At 41.7% G+C, this 17,078-nt stretch overlaps 1 protein-coding gene across 6 annotated transcripts in view; it reads left to right on the top strand.

Moving 5' to 3' along the window:
• The window catches only part of KDM4B (lysine demethylase 4B), a 92,892-nt gene that overhangs the window by 8,009 nt on the left and 67,805 nt on the right, over positions 1-17,078 (top strand). For 4 of the 6 annotated variants that reach the window (XR_014230298.1, XM_082331076.1, XM_082331075.1 and 1 more), the window contains exons 2-5: positions 5,076-5,238; positions 7,389-7,564; positions 8,436-8,550; positions 10,633-10,826. Coding sequence is in view for 3 of the 6 variants with exons in the window: in XM_082331076.1 (XP_082187202.1) it covers positions 5,098-5,238; positions 7,389-7,564; positions 8,436-8,550; positions 10,633-10,826 (626 nt within the window). In the remaining 3 variants the exon portion in view is untranslated. Of the gene's footprint in view, positions 1-5,075; positions 5,239-7,388; positions 7,565-8,435; positions 8,551-10,632; positions 10,827-12,094; positions 12,252-17,078 lie in introns of all 6 variants that reach the window. The other 2 variants (XR_014230299.1, XR_014230300.1) reach the window with 2 other exon arrangements.

Genomic DNA, 17,078 nt, shown 5'->3' with positions numbered 1-17,078 from the left:
TTGTGCTGGATACATCTTCTTTATGTCTTCAATTATCTAAGCTATTTAGATGTGCCTCATTTAGATCTTCTCATTATATGTCCTCTTTTTTTTCCTCCTCGGTATCTGGGACTTATTACACTTTCCTGCCTTGGTTTGGCATGCGTTGTCCTTAGATGGTCTCCTGCAAGGGTGTATAATTCACTGTCCTTACATAGTGTAATGAGCTGTGGAACTTAATTTTCTTAACAGCTAACAGCAGTTTTACTGGTGTTACACAAGTGCAGTGATGTTTGTGGTCTGCATTGATTAGATTAAGAGTTAGTAGGTTCAGTGTTCTGTAATAAAAGGGCAATTCGATTGAAGAGCATCAGTAACCCTCAATCCATTTTTAGGCCTGTACAAACTCCAATTTATGTAGGAGATAACAAGCTCTCCTGTTTGGGGAAGGGAGACTATGTTGTAGGAGGAGAATTTGTTAAAAGTGTGCCTTCTAGAAAAGTTTAATCCACTAAGACTTTTCATATAACTGTTTCAGATATTTGAAACTCTTTGTCGCATGCTGAGGCTGTAGTTTGAGATGGTGGCTTTGCACTATTGCCATAAAAGTCCTACTTCTGCGACTACACGCTTATTTTAAAGCACAGCCATGTAACCAGAGTCAGCTCCCTGACCATTTTGCACTGTGGCACCACAAATCATCGTATTTGGCACAGGAGAAGAACAAATGGCCGTGGATGGGAGCTCAGTAGCTATCCAAGTTGGTACTGCTGTGAAATTTCCTCTTGCTTCAAACCGTGGCCAGCGCTTTGTTTATTCTGTGAGATTTTGATGGCTGCGGTTCTTTTTCCTTCAGCAGGGTGTGATACTGGTGCCAGCCTGTGTGCCCACCACCAGTGCACGCAGGCCAACGTGTGTATTTTCTGCTCTGAGTTGGCAGCAGGTTGCAGGGTGCGCTCGGGAGGATATTTCCGTGTGTCTTTCCAGTCCCTTCCAACACAACCCAAGCGAAGTCTTGTGGAGTCGCTGTGGATGCTATATATCCTCTTCTCACAAAGTTATTTTTGCTGCCTGTGGCTTCTGTGCAATGGTTTTGTCTACCAGATTTTGAACGCCTACTTTCTCCTTTTTTGCTATAGGCATATGTTCCAAAGGACATTTTCCTTCATCTTTTTGAGTTTTGGTTGTCTGGCTTCAAGACCTTTGGGAAAAAGCTAGCAGGGGGTTTTGTGGGGCTGATGGTGGAAAACTGCATCTTTGGAAAGGCGGGAGGTCGTTCAAAAGTGGTTTTGCCAGTTGTATACAGGGTAACGTGCATGGTAGTAAGGGCATACATCACTTGGGTAGAAGTTTACCTTTAGACCTGGTGCCATTTTTAAAGGGCTCTGAAGGGACACGCGTTCTGGTTTATCAAAGAAACTGATAATCCCAGAGAGCATATTAAGTTTGTTTAGTAAGATTAAAGATGGTCTTCTACTATTACTGTATAAACAGAGTGAGTCCTCTGTCATAAATTCTGCTGTGTTTTTACTGTTCAAATCCAGATTGATAACGGAGGGTTTATAGCAAACCAGCAGGACTGGTTTGCTTTATGTTTTCAGGCGTACGCCCTGGGTGTAGGTACAGCATTTAGCTCCAGCGCTGGTGCCTAAAGGCAGGTTTGTTTCCCCTAACAGTCACTGCCTTTAGTCCACCCCTGACTCAAAAGCGGAGGAGAATGAGCTGGTGTTATCCACTCCTCGAGATCAATAGCAGGGGAGCAGAAAGTCCCAAGCCTTTCCCTGGAGGAAGGATTCCCAGTCCTGTAAGTCCTTTAGCAAGCACAAGTCATTGATCTCGGCTGGGTTTCTTGGGCTTTTTCTCTGCCGTACAAAGGTTTCAATCAACAGGTGTAGGATTTCAGTCACAGAAGTGTCTTGGTTCACATCAGTTTGAGAGGGAAAAGTCTCATGTAAATGTCATTGAAATTAAAAACTCAGCTGTTTGTGTCCACCGAGATCATCCCTCTGGAGACAAGTTTTAGTGTTTCCTTACTGCGGTTGCAAATTAGGAGGTTTTCATAACATTTGTTACTCTTTCTTACAAAGAAACAGAATGCACCCAGCTGAGAAAAATACCTTAATACTTCTTTTCAGGAACTAATAGGGGGCTTAGACTCTTTCTGCAAAATCATCCTTTTCGCTATTAACAGTGAAGAGAGAAGAGTTTGTTCACATTGTCACCATCCACCCCACTGCATGGCAGAGCCGTGAATGAAAAATGCTTTCAGTGTTCTCAGAACAGTCAAGATTCGGCTGTGAAATCTTCCTCAGTGATGCTGGCGAGCTTATTCCAGCACTGTTTTATTGAGGCTGTCTCCTGAAAATCCCGTAAGGAAGCTGCAGCGTGGCTTGTCCCACTGGGCTTGTCCCACTGCCTTGGCCTCTTGTCCTCTGTGATACCCGGAGCTGGGAAGGAGGTAACAGTAAATACTGCCACTATTTATCCAAAATACGTTAATGCTGCTATGTGCTGAGCGACATTGCTTGTATTGAGGCAGGCAGACCCTTTAATTAATTGATTAAGCTTTGCATGAAGTTCCACTCGAACACCCTCCCCTGTTGTTGGAGCATGTATTTTGACTATTTGCTCCCAATTCACAGAATAAAAAATGGAATTGCTGGAGATGATCTTGAGGAAAAGATAGGATAAAACCTGGCTTTGATTATTTTTTTTCCCCTGGTTGTGGGTAAAGCTGCAAATACTGGGAAGGCATCCCTGGAGCAGATGGTGCTGGCACGGATCCTGCTCAGGATGGAATTCAAGTTCCTTTCCCTGAGCCAGATACTCCCGATCAGCCGGTGCGCAGTGCTGCTGCAGAGCGTGACTTGGTGCTTCCCGCTCGGCTGAACTTTCGTGGCATTTCTAGACCCAGTTTAAAAATAGCAGAAGTATTCTCAGTACGATTGTGTTGGAAAAGAAGTTTGGGGATGGTTTCTGTCTGTGTCCCGCTTCTCTTAACAGTCACTTTTTTTTCCCCCCAACTCTTCACCAGGATCAGCCATATTTTCCTAGTGAACAACGTTTTTCTTCAGTAGTTTGGAGGAAACCTCTGGCAGATGGATGCCCGGAGCTTATCAGCTCCTGTGGTTCATCTCGGGGACGGGAGATGCTGTTTCCTCTTTTTGTATTTCTGCAAAACATTTGCGCAGTAAATTGTTCTTATGGATATAGACAAAGTATGTTTCTTATCTGAAAGTGCTGACCCTGAAACATAGCGAATATTTTTTTTTTTTTGTATGGCAAGGCTGGAAATCTCTTTGGGCAGGGCCACCCTGAAGATGGGAGGGGCTGATTAAAGGGCCTTTTTTTTTTTTTTTTTTTTAAGACTGCAACAATTTCTGTTAGAAATGCAGTTGTTAGAAGTATCTGTCAGGGTGAAGGGAGTGAAACAATATCTTTTTCCTCAGTTGGTTTTGCTCTGGGATATTGTGCAATATTGGGGTTTATAGTTTGTTTTTATTATGGAGTGTGCCTTGCATCTCTGGCTCCTGGCTTGGGAAGAGCTCTTCTGGCATCGCCTTTAGTTTAGGGGTGCAGTGACGCTGCGGTTGAGGAGGCATCAGGCAGATGCTAGAGGTTAGGGCGAGCATGTGAGAGGCTGCGATTTTATGCATGAAATTCCTTTAAAGGCTGCATTGGGAAAGGGCTTAGACTTGCGGACCACTGTTTTGAAATAAATTTTACATAAAAGTTACTCTGAAAATTTCTAAAATTTTCTGTTTTCTAAAATTTCAAGTCAAAACTGTTCATTTGCCTTTGAAGTGAAAAAAACCTGCTTTACCCAGTTAAAATAGTAAAGGAAGCCTCGGTGTCTTGGGCGAGCTGGGTGTTGAGTCTGTCCAAATCAGTGTGTGATGTTGTTTTCCATTGTAGGAGGCAAGCGAGAGTATCTGCTGTCTCGCTGGAGAAGTGTGACTTTTGTGCCGTGCTCACTGAATAAAACACTGATATAGCAGTATTTCTCTGTTTTGTTTTGTTTTTGCTAACACAAAGAGTACTTTTAGTAGCATCTGGAATACTTCTTGGCTAGTTCAAAATCAATTTAAATCCAAACATGCTTTGCTTGTGATTTAGAAGTCCCATTTGACACAGTGTTGCTGCGCCTTTTATTCCTTAAAAGCCCCGTACTGCCCTCTCGTGATAGCTTGAGCATATGGTGTGTGCTGTAGCTGCCTTTCTGACATGGAGAATATTTTCGTAGTTATGTTTGCAACTGAAATGTCGTTAAAACATTTTGTTTGCCGTGTAAGTTTCCAGCATAACCTTACAAAGGTCCGTTTTAAAAATTGTGCTTTCATCCTGAATGGTTTTGGATTTTTTTTTTCCCCCCCTGCGGATTTTGAAGTAAATTGAGCAATTTTACTTTTCACATTGAAAAATGTTTTGAAATTGTGCGTCTACATTTCTTTTAAGAATTATCTCACCATTTATTTTGTCTACGTACCTTGCAAATACAACCAAAATGTAATGAAGCTACATTTTAAAAAACTAGTTTTATGATTTTTAATGTAGCCTGGCACATGGAAGAACCAGAAGAAAGAGCAGCTAACGCATTGGCCAAAGCTGTTGTTTTTGTAACTAAATGTAGAAAAGGATCAAGCGTTCTGGTGGAAACCTTCAAGAGGCAGCTAGTTCCACGCTCGCACTGAATAGATGCTGAAGATAGTGAGAAGTTTGTTGTTTGTGACCGCCATTCTGATGTGGCACAACTTCCTTTGATGAATGGAGGGGGCGATGTTAAGTCTATGATCTATATTTAGACCCCATCCGATCTCTCAGCTGATACTGGTGTCAGGAGTTCCCTGATACTTGACTCTTCTTAGGGCCCTGCTAACAAATAGACTAAGTGGATTTTTGGTCGGAAGCTCTTCATATCCATGTTAGAGGATAGTACTTACAAATACTTAATTGAGGGAATAGGGGAGAGAAATGAAAAATATATCCATGCCTTTCTGTGAAATTCATTAAAGCAAGTAGAAGGAAAACAAAGGTTTTTAACCAGTATTTTTTTTCTGCCTCTCATTTCTTTCTCCCTTTTTGTTTCCCCTCTTCAGGCACTGCAGCCGTACTAGAAATATGGGGTCGGAAAACCCAAGTCCGCAGAACCCTGGCTGTAAGATCATGACCTTTCGTCCCACGCTTGAAGAGTTTCGGGACTTTGGGAAATACATTGCTTACATTGAATCGCAAGGAGCTCACCGAGCGGGGCTTGCCAAGGTGAGTTGCCCTAGCTTAGGTAGTTGAAAGCTTCCTGAAGGCGGCCTTCCCAAGGCTCTGCTTTAGGTAAGGAGTCTATGAAGTTTCATCACTCAGAAGCAGTTTTCTTTCATCTCGTCAAGCAGAGTGTGTTTTTGAAAATTGTACTTGCTATCTCTGTTTCGGTTTACCGAGAGAGGAAGGGCAGAGGAGTTCCAGGCCTTTCGTAAGAGTGAAAAGAAGGATGTCTCTTCCTGATCCCTAAATGGAAAACAAGGACCTTCCCAGCCCTTGCGGGGATGGGTTAAGGGTGTTTCCAGGTCCTGATTCTGTTGCTGAGGCTATAGATAGTGGTAGCCATGGTCCTCAAGGGCTGGAGGCGTCATGTTTTCAGCTCCCCCAGAGTGCAGGGTAAAGGATCAAGCTTTTGAAGTCTGCTTAGGTTTGGGTGGGGAAGAGGACCTAAATCCTATCTATATGAATGGGTGCAGACTTGTTACTCTTACCTTTTTAATGTTTTGGGCTACCACCTTAAGCTGACTTGAATGTAGACCTGCAAACATGTCCTGTATGCGTCTGCGATTCCCAGAATACCTGACAGCCTTTTTGACCTTCGGGAAGCAGTTCTCCAGCCAGCTCTAAAACATCTCTTTGTTTCCTTCCCGTCTGCATCTTTCCACTGAAACTGATGAAACATTATGAGAACTCTTCATGTGAAGCTTCTAAATTCCAGTACTTGACATACAACTCCTTGGGAAACATCAGGACTAACTGATTAGAAAGAGCATTTCTGTGGCTGTGTCATGTTGCACAGACATGACAGCCTGTTGCACAGGCTGGGAGAGATCATTTGTTCTGACAAGGTGGTTGTTATGTATGGTATTTAGCAGAACTTAATAAAGCACAGCAGAGAAATAAAGCTGTTAGGCATGAAATAATTCTTATTTCTTCTAAAACATAGGTCAATTACTGTTTTTATTACAGTTCTAAATAGAGCTGGGTATTGATAAAAAGCTCTCTGTGAAATGTTTCCTTGTCCACTCAAGTGTGCTAGCAATTACATTCTATGAGTCTGCTAGGGTAGATTATTTTAATAAAGGTTGTTGGTGAATTCCAGATGTTGTAAAGAAATTACTCCACTTGTAGGACTAAATCTGAGCATTCCAAGTTAATTTTTGTGCCTTTCTCTTGCAACTGCAGTTCAGAGCTTTGTAATGGAAGTAGAGCTCATCATATCCTGGAGGAACCATGCCCACAGAAGTCAATAACTTGTCCTCCAGTTCCCGTAACTTTTTTTGGTTAATCCTTACACCAAATTAGATTGCAGATATTTTATTTTTCATTCCACATGCCCGCTGAATGTCCTACTGATTGTTCTCTGATCTCGAGCCTAGAATTGTTGGCAGCTCTTCTGTTTAAAATTACAGCTTTTTCTTCCCGATTCAGCACTGCTTTGCAGCAGTTTTTTTGCACAGCCTCCAAGAGTGAGGAAAGAGTCCTGGATGCGTTCCCCACAGTTTTCTTTTGTTCTTCTTTACCCCGTACCCCTTTTCATTTAAGGAGTCCCAATGTGTCACTTACAAATACAGAAACATCAACAGCAATAATGCAACAGGGTTTTGAGCCTTCCTAGTTAAAAAAACCCAAACAAACAAAACAAAAAACCTACCCCCGCAAGAAAATCCTAACATAAGTGATCTTCTGGAGGGAGTAGTTGTGTAGACTACTATAAAAGGTTATGGACTTGTAGAGATGCAACGTGCTGATAAAGCTGCTGGAGTCCTCGTGCAGCTTTGCGGAATGGTAGGTGAGAGAGGAATGCCGTTCTGGAGGGAAAGCATGTGCAGTCCTTCTGGCATGCAGCGTATTTCCTTGGCATAACTATATATCTTTTTATCATCACTGGCCATCTTCTGTGACACTACTGATGGGACTGCTAGCAGGCAGGCTATCAGCCCTCTAACCATGTCAGCCAGTCCTGCGCTTCAGCAGATGCGGAGCAGGTGTCTTGCCATATGTGCTGGTTATTTGAGATGCTGCTGTTATCTGATAACCTGCAGCAGCAGGATGAAATACCTTCCACTTCAACAGTTTTTTCTTCAGTAGAGGTTGTGTTTGCCTGTTGTGAATGTGGGGGTTTTTTTATTGTTTTGGTTTTTTTCCAATTCCAGGTGATTCCTCCCAAGGAATGGAAGCCCCGAAAAACTTACGATGACATAGATGACATGGTTATCCCAGCTCCTATTCAGCAGGTGGTTACTGGACAGTCGGGGCTATTCACCCAGTATAATATACAGAAGAAACCCATGACTGTGGGAGAATACCGGCGTCTGGCTAATAGTGAGAAGTATGTTTCCGTTAAGTGATGCGCTTACCTTGTGAATGGGGAGTTGTGCAGAAAGCTTTTCTTTCTAGAAACAAGCTGAAAAGAAAATGCAGCCTTGTGAAATAGGAAGCGTTTTTGAGGAAACAGCTTTTTCTTGAAACCTTACATCCAGAATCTCAAACAAGTTTGTAACTTGGTGGCTTTTGGTGTATCTTAGGTCTTTTTCTGGGAGTTGGTATAGAAAAATTCTTCGAAGTCAGTATTTGGCTAAGAATGTGCCGAAAAGAATGGCTTGGGCCTTAAAGAAGAGCTCTCAGTGTATTAGTGGTTATTCTGGAAAATGTGTTCTATTGCTGAGATAGAAATACAAGTACCTTGGAGCTCCTGAGCTATTATTGATAAGCGTCTTCCGAAGCGACTGGGGACTTGCGGAGCACTTCGGTTAGCTGGGACAAGCCAACTGATACAAGCTGCAGTTGCATCCTTTTTCCAGACTCACTTTCCCGGAGCTCTGGAGTACCTTGGGTTTTGACTCAAGCGTTACTGACATCCTGCAGTCAACTTTGAAATATTGCTCGTACAGCGTATACGCGAGAGCTTTACCTGCCTTCAGCTCCCTGTGTAATAACTTCTCCTGCATCCTTGGGATGGGGATCTGGTGCTTCACAGAAGTGCACGTCCTGTTTGTCAGTATGCACTAAGAGGTTTTGTAGAAAGATTTAAAAGGCAGTAAATTATATGAATCTGAGTAGAATTAAAAATGAAATGCACCTTCAGTAATATCCTGAGTGTGCCTGCTTTGAAATGCATGCTTCTTTTCAGTCATTTATCTGTCTGTGATGAGTGTTCCTTAGGACTTCTTACATCCGTATCTTGTCCATGTTCTTACCAGGTATTGTACTCCACGCCATCAAGATTTTGAAGACTTGGAGCGCAAGTACTGGAAGAACCTCACGTTTGTCTCACCGATTTATGGGGCTGATATCAGTGGCTCACTATATGATGCAGTAAGTTAAATGCTCCTCTTTTATTTATTTTAAATATGGATACTGACTTCCTTCTTGCTGTTTTCCCGTTAAGGAACAGTAATTCAGAATTTATTTGGTTTAGCAACCTTAAAAAAAGGCAAATAATATCTTTATTTTTCCCTCATTACAAAAGCGTAACTAAACTTCCTACCTTCCCCAGAGATGCAGGATAATAGAGTCAATGGAAGCTGTGAAAAGCTTAGTTTTACTAGAAAAATGAGGAAAAAGTGATTTAAATGAGTTCTTATGAAGTGTTTGGCCGAAAATTGTGTATAGCTTGCAGAAAAGGTTGTTAAAGAAAACTGGACTGGTATCATAATGATATGCCCAGATATATGTGATGGTATGCAGGTAAATTAAAAGTAAGCTACTGATCCTGATCTCTGTCATGTTAGGGTTTGTGGTTTTTTTCTTTTTCTTTTTCTTTTTTTTTTTAAGGGGAATAAAGTAGACATTTCTGCTGAAGCACCTTGGAGAGCCAGAAAAAAGCCGCATTTCAAGGAACTGAGTGCTTCATCAAAAATACTTTTTTTGATTCTTAGCTAAAATATTTTTGTTTGTAGGCAGCTATATACAATGCACGTGTGTTGTATTTTTTTTATAATTTAAATTATTTTACAATTCAAATTGTTTAAGCTTTTCCTTGGTGAAATTGCATCCTATGGTTAAAGTAATTCTGTTGTGGTTTCTTCTGCTGTAAATGATAAAGGTTGCTTATCTTCTTACTCTGTTTAGGCAGCTAATCTAAAGCAGTGCCCTTCTCTGTACTTTTCTTTTGAGTGGAAAGTGGCCTTTATTTGGAGTGTTGCCTGATTGTCTGCAGTATGAACTGCATGTTAATGTAAAAGTGTCTTTTTATTATCCATATGGTTTAATATGGAATTAATTGGAATAAACATAGATATCTGAGGCCTTCATAACCATGGACATCAAAGTTATCCGTAGTATTTGGTGCTTGGATGAGAGTATTGCATTCTTGCCCCTGGTGTGATCAGGGAAGGTGACATAACCAGGCACAAGCACAAGCTTTAGGAGAAGTAGCTTCTGCAGTGTACTGAATATACGTTGTGTTTCCTTCAGTTTCCTTCAAGTTCCTATAAGCAGAAATGAAAAAATTGAATTACCGGTCACACCTAAAGAACATTTCCTATTGTCTGATTACTGACACTGCTGCAAGCATTGAGGTCTCAGAGTCACGAAAAACACTCTCCCTCTGCACTCCTTTTCATCTCGCTTTTCAGCTGCTTCCTTTCTTCAGCCCTTTCCTCCCTGGCCCTGTGGGGGTTTTTTCAGGTTGATTTAGAAAGTTTCACGATTGAACAGCCTGAGTTTCACTGCCTTGCAGTTACTCCAGCAAGCAGCATGACGCTGGGATTGCTCGCACACCTATCAGTTACTTCCATGCATATTAAGTACACTGGGGAAAAAGGGTGTGAAGGGAGCTGTTCCTTTCCTTTTGGAGATTGTATTACTCTTCAGGCAGTCTGAAGGTGAAAGATTTGTACTGGTTTATGTGACTTTTTCTATTTCACATTGAAGTACAGAAAACCAGCTATCAGATTTAGAGCTTCTTTTTATTGCTCTTTCTGTTTAAATATTGATAATAACAAAACTGTCTTCCCTATTCTTTATCGAAGCACTGAGCTGATGTAGAGGCTTCTGCCACTTTGGCCACATTGAAGTCTAGCATTTCTCATCAGCTGTAGATGTTCATCAGGTGAAGAACGTCTGGATGGAATAGTCATTGAGAGAAGTGTATTTTACCCTTTGTTTATCTTCTGTTTATTAGAACAGTTACTTAATGGTAGAGTATCACATAGTACAAGTGCCTCTTCAGAGAACACATTTAGTGAGAAGCTAGTAATCAATCCCACTGCCACAAAGTAGTGGTAATGCATCCTTTTCATGGTTATTGAGCTTTTTGGAAGCAGGTGGAATTAAATTAATTCAGATAACACTAGGATCGCCACATTTTAAGGCATTGGAAGGAAGCTGTGGGCTATTATTCTGCTTAGCGAGTCCTGATATGTTCCAGTACAAAACATTTCTTTTGAATTACAGGATGTGGCAGAATGGAATATTGGCAATCTGAACACCCTCTTAGACATGGTGGAACATGAGTGTGGCATTATCATAGAAGGTGTAAACACTCCCTACCTCTACTTTGGGATGTGGAAGACAACATTTGCTTGGCATACAGAGGATATGGATCTCTACAGTATCAACTACTTGCATTTTGGGGAGCCAAAATCTTGGTAAGTGATAGAGTACCAACAGATAGCGGCTAAGTACCTTTACCCTCACGTAGAGACCACTGCAATACCCTTTTCTTCAGGTCTGCCTAATTCCATCAGGCCTAACGAGTCTCTCACTTCCCATTTTTTCCCCTCTCCTACTCTACATTTGAAAGCAGTTTTACTTTCTTTTGTGCTGACTGGCTCGAAGGCCTAATTCCTGACTTTCTAGAAAAGTAGCAGAATTAGGAAGACTTGTTGACATTACAAGTAAAAACACATTTCAGCACTTCAGGCTTTTTGCAAACGAATGCACAGGAGAGCACTCCCACTAATGTGGGAGAGCAAATGGTGATGGGAATGTGTGGATGCTTCAGATGCACTTTAATAGTGAAAGACTGTTGTTCTTGCATTGTGCCGTAGGCAGGAAACATCTGTTACTTTAAAGTTTCCATTATTTAAATATGTAAATATGCTTACAACTCTAGGGACAAGGTAGGTCAAAGGATTACTTTTTCAGGGTCGATTCTTAGAATAATGATAAGCATTTTTCAAGACTGTTGATGCATAGACTGGTTGGAAATAAGTTTCCACAGAAATAATCAATAGATAAGGATGAAATTAAGAAGCTAGGAAATCTGGAATATGTTACCAAGAACCAGTCTGTCTTTTTTTTTCCCCTCAAGTCTCCTGTTTAAAAGTATAACCAGAGAGACTTAGCAACCCAGAAGAGCTTTACTGAAGATCTTGATGTGACTAATGTTGACATTTGCGTGCAAATTAGGGCTTAAATGTCACTGTGAAGCTGCTGTCATTCTGCCCTGGCAGTGGCAGACAAGATCCTCCCATCCCTCTGCAATATGACTCCCCGGTGACACCAAGCATCTCCAGGCTGTTAGAGCCTGCGGGCATATAAAAGCTACCAACAGCAAAAGGGCTGTAATGAATGGCTATAGTGTTCTTTTACAGTCTTGAAAAGGAGTGGAAGGGAGGGGCTGAATCTGTAACATTCAGCTATAGTCTTAATGTCAATTTTTTAAGTCTTGCCAGCATGTCAGAAAATCTGCTTCCCCAGCACACCTGATTCGTAGTCTCCCTCTTTCAGGCAGACGCACAAGGATTTTGCAGAATCTCTTATGATACCTCTGTTAAACAAGCTTGATCTCAAGAAACATATCTCTGGATTATGAATGAAATGGGACGTGCTTTCGTTTCAGATACTGTCATTTTTTTCCTCCATCTTCAGCAGCAGTTCATCAAACCCCTTTTTATTCGGTCCCCATCTCCAGCAGGTGGTGCCACCAGCACACGAGAAGCACTTGCTCTCCTTTGCCGACGCAGCGCAGTGCCCACCAGCAAAGCCGCTGTCTTCGTTAGGGTGGAGGTGTCAGCACATCAGCGCACAAAGTTGGCTGCTCTTAAGAGCTGTACAGCGGCTGTCCTGAGGTTTGCGTTAGGGTCATGCCGTCACGGCTGTCTCTGACCGCTCCTTTCATGCCTGCGTGTTACCAGTTCTGCCTCATCTGTCTTCTGCTTGTTCTTTGTTCCGGGCCCAGAATAGAGGGTTATCACTTCCAAAAAGTAGAAATAAGAACAGATTACCTTGAAAAGAGAGGCTGGTTACAGCATGAAAATAACGGCTGTTCCACAAACTCTCACATTGTGAGCAAAAGGTAGAGAACAGATGTGAAATGAAGTCTACGCTAAGTATTTGTAGCCCAACTGAAGCTGTTTTTCTTCTTGCATCTTAGGAACTTTATGCTGTTGTTTGATTTTTTTATTTTTTTTTAAGGTTTTGTTTTGGTTTGTGTTTTTGGTTAGTTGGTTGGTTGGTGGGGGCTTATTGGTGGGTAGTTTTTTTATTTTTTTTTTTTTTTTTATTTGAGTATTGTAGATACAATATGTGGGTATCCACATACTGTGTATATCATAAGGACGATAAACTCATTGCATGAAGCTGCTGCCTCATCTTTACTAAACAGTGGTTTCTCCTTATGTCCTTATGTTTGATGTTGTTTCTGTGGGAAATGGGGATTGCAGAGTAGAGAAACAAAACAAAGCTCCAAACAGTAAAACCTGAAACACCTTTGTGTAGCACGTTTGTGTGAAGAGGTTAAGAATCAGAAAGAAGTGGAAATTGTAGATGGAAAATTGTATCTGGCAAATACCAGATCTTAGAAGTCCTTGGTAGCTTTTATTTCTGCCTGATCTTCTGAGGATTTGGGGGAGATTCTGGGGAACACCTAATATTCTCCTAAGAGGGGTTTCAGTTGTTGAAGAGTTCAGTCACTACTGCTTATAATTGGAACAGAGAAGAGAAATAAAATCTTCTTGGAAAGGAGCTCAGGTGTTGCTAGTTAAAAATCAAAGCAGGAACATGCTCTGCACCTGGTTGTTTTTTGGTGGTTTTGTGTGTTGTTTTTTTTAAAAAAAAAAAGGTACTTTTACCCCACTTAAAAAGGAAGGGAAGATTTTTATCCAGCCATTCTGTGTTTGTATAGTTCTTTTATAGTAACTAGTTCTATAAACCTTACATGGTTGGGGGAAAATAAGGATTTTGAGGACAGACCATGTTTTGGGCAAAACGTTTTCCTGTTCAACTGAGTTTTCTTATATAGATGACAGTGTGTAATGCAAAACGAGATGTATTGTGACAGGATGCCACTGCTGGTTTGGCAGGCCCCCTGCTATTCCCTTAAGCATAAGGCAAGAGTATGCCACTTGCCCAAGTCATTTCTTCCTTGTTCTTCGCTATGATAGCTTCTGTTAATGAGTTCTCAAGCTCTTCTGTGATGTGAACATGCATTGGCTTCTGAGGAGTAAATCTGAATCCCCCTTTGAGCAGACCTGGAACTTTCCGGGTACCCGAGCAATCGCCCATCTTCTGGTTGGGATTGCAGTCATCCCAGAGCTCAGTTGGGGGAGCTCTTGGACTTCAGCGATGAAATTCCAGTGGTGCAGCCTGGCTTTACTCAAAAGATGGCTAAAATGTTAGTTCTGTTTTTCTGGCACCACCTCTGTGGAAATTTCCCAGCTTCCTTCATCCTTTTTATAGACTCTTTGACTCTGACAGTGATCATCTTAGAAGCACCTCGGGGAATAGCAGGAGTGTGGAGAGTTACGAAGTCTACCGGTTTGGGGTTGAGCTCTAAAATAAGAGGCAGAGTTATTGTTTGGCTGTCAGAGATATTTATATAGTGAAACCAAGGACTCGGTATATTGATAGTATTCTACCTCAAAATTGTCTGTTAAAAACCATAACTCTTTCTTCATGCCTCTCATAAATGATCTTAGGCTACTTTAATCCGGGCTGTGCAACCAAAGCCTTGCTTTGCAGGGTAGTGCGTAGGAGCAGTGAGAAGCCACCAGCTCTGTTTCCTTCTGAAGGCAAGGTGAAAAGGAAATCGAGCCGATTGAGGTTGCCTCCCAGACCTCATTCAAGTGGGTTCTACAAGAAATCTCTGTTTATTTGCTGTGGAAGAGGTGAAGTAGCTTCTCGGGGAGGTCTGGATGATCTGCTCAGACCATGAGAAGCCACCTCCGTGGACAGAGCTGAGCTGAGAAAGGAATCTGTCTCATGGGTCAGGGAGGATGGTTACTGAAGTATTTTCTATGTGTCTTTCTGTCTTTGAAATTTTGGGTTATACCTCTTACAAAACAGGTGCTTTGGGGTTTGTTGGGATTAGAGTTAAATGTCTATGGTTCAACAACCGAAGATGGCTTCTTTGTACAACCTAATGAGCATCTGCTTGGTCATGCAGCTCCTTGATTAATGTGTGTCTCTGTCACTGCAGAGAAGTCCTGCTGCCAACACTTTCCCGTACTGTTCCTTTTCCATAAGCAGAGTAGAACAGGCTGCAGCAATGGGAGTGGTGTACAGAGTTGTGTCACTGGGGATGCAGGTTAAAAAATTGTTCAGCGTGAAGTACTTGAGAATAAAGGGTCATCCAGTGATGAGGGAGAGGAAGGGGGGTAATGGAAGTCAGCTTTTTCCTGCTTCCAGTCTCATTAAGTGATTTATCTATGCCTGTAGATTGCAACGCATTTATTTCTTAAATTCTGTCTCGTTGTACCGAGAAGAACGAGCACTGTTACATGTCTTTCCGCCATGATGATTGCTGCTGCTGAGATATCCGTACTGCCCTTTTTAGGTTATACTTGCTTCATATTGAAGTTGATCATCTTCTCTGGTGTGCTGTTTCTCAGGTGCACACATCTGTTCTACGTTGTAGTCACGCTGTTGTTGTTTTTAACTGGAAAATAAGCCTGACAGACTGCAGAGGCGGTATGGAAGGTGTGGGCTCTTCCCATCAAACCTACCAGGCATCGGGAGCTGTTGTGTAGCTTCATGTGAAGCTTCTCAGGCAGGGAGCTGCCAGATGAAGGCTCTTGCTTGCTTGTTTCTCAAATTACAATAAAATGTCCCTCTCCCATTAGTGGTTTAATTACAACCTTTTCATAGTCTGTCTCCATTTTTTTCAAAAGTTTGAATGTATTTCATTTTGCAGCCCTATATTAAACCTCTTGTGGTAGGAGTTTTTACTGTATCAATTATACATATTATGTATAATTACCTTATACATTCATACGCTGAGATCTAAAATAGAGCATATTGTCAAACGATGCTAACAGAAGACTGATTTTTATAATGACAGAAGCAACAAAACTGAATGCCAAGCCTCATACTTCACGGTTATTATGGCTTTTTATTGAGGAACGTGTGTATCTCAGCCCTTGCAATTTCAAAAGCCTATTTTTAAACACTGCGATACTCCACCGTCGCTTCGTTCCGTCTCTGTAGGAATGTGCAGTGCCTACCTTGAGGGCTTCCTATGGTAGGGAAGTGCTGAAGGAAACTTTAAATCTCAATAATGTGAATTTGATGGATACACTTTGGAGGTGTAATGTCTCTATCTTGTTTTGTCAACACTGTTAACACCTGACTGGGCAATGAGGTTATATTGCTCAGATATTTTGTGACTGATCTTGCTGCATAGCAGCAATATTTAACGTACCTTCTGTACGTCTAATGGGATGCTATGCTGTATTCTTTCTCTCAGAAACCGCAGGTGTTAAACCAGAGTGGCACTGAGGACGGTAATTGATTTTTATAAAATGTCCCTGTTTCCTTATCATGATGGATGTTTAATCCCCTTTAATTAAAATAGGGAGCCAGCTGTAGCTTTTAAGTTATATGGTCTCCTCTCCAAAACGTTCCCTTGCTGAAAGTGGATCATGCCTAATCTGTTTGACTTTGATATCACAAAGTACACTTTATGCCAGAACAGCAGTTTATGTGGAATTAAGGACAAATTACCAAAGGAACTTTAAAATAATATGATTAGTTGAAAGCACTGGTCACAGATACAATTACATTTTAAAAAACACTTCCGGAATTCTGTCTTGTAAAAGTCTTAAGACTGCTTACTTGAAAGGACATAGAGTTACCTGAAAACTTTGTTGGTTAAAGTATTTTAGAATTTCTGCTTTCTTTCCTCCAGGTGCCTAGCGAGGTTCCCTGTGTAGGGTAAGCCTGTCTGTAGGAATTGAGGAAAACAAGTCCACGGGAGGAATTGCTTGTAACATCGACAGTTTAATAAATTTGTAGTATTTGTAACTGACGCCGCCACCAATAGGGAAGCTTTACGTTTTCTAACGGTGATATGATGGGGAGCTATAAAGCAAGACACGACTGTTCCCTGGGAGAGGACTGTAAAAGGAGCCCTCTTTATGCTTTTCGCCAAGAATATACTAAAGCAGCGGCAGATATGAAGTGCTGAGGATCTCACTGCTGATTTTATTTTTCATTGTTGTCTTAGGAAGCATTGCAGCTGCCTTAGTCAGAACTGCTGTCCAGTCCTCCCCCCAGGACAGAAAATGTTAATCCCTGGAAAACTATGTTGGGGGAAGAAAATGACCTCATACGGTCATGGAGCTTAACTCTTCCAGCTTCTCTCCTTCATCATTTTCAGTGCAGGATGCTGGGTCCTTATCGCCGTTTCCCCCATGTGGTATTCTGCGCCATCCCTCTGCTTTAACACTCTCTCACATATGTTGCACTTTGTTGCGAGCTTGATGTAATCTCATTTAAAGCAGCTGGCTTTAATGTTTGATACCGAATTGTATGGCAGCAGGGGGGAAGGGCAGTTGTCCCTCGCATCATTTATTGCCTTCTAACTATTACATTCCCTTAGGGGGCCATTGCACAAGGCGGTTGCATTGCTGAATTGATCAGATGTGATTATAAGTCTTGATTATTGGGATCTCAGTAAC

Source organism: Platalea leucorodia, assembly GCF_965183815.1.
Source record: "Platalea leucorodia genome assembly, chromosome: 21".
In the NCBI taxonomy this organism is placed as follows: domain Eukaryota; kingdom Metazoa; phylum Chordata; class Aves; order Pelecaniformes; family Threskiornithidae; genus Platalea; species Platalea leucorodia.
This window is presented reverse-complemented; position numbering and strand designations above follow the sequence as displayed.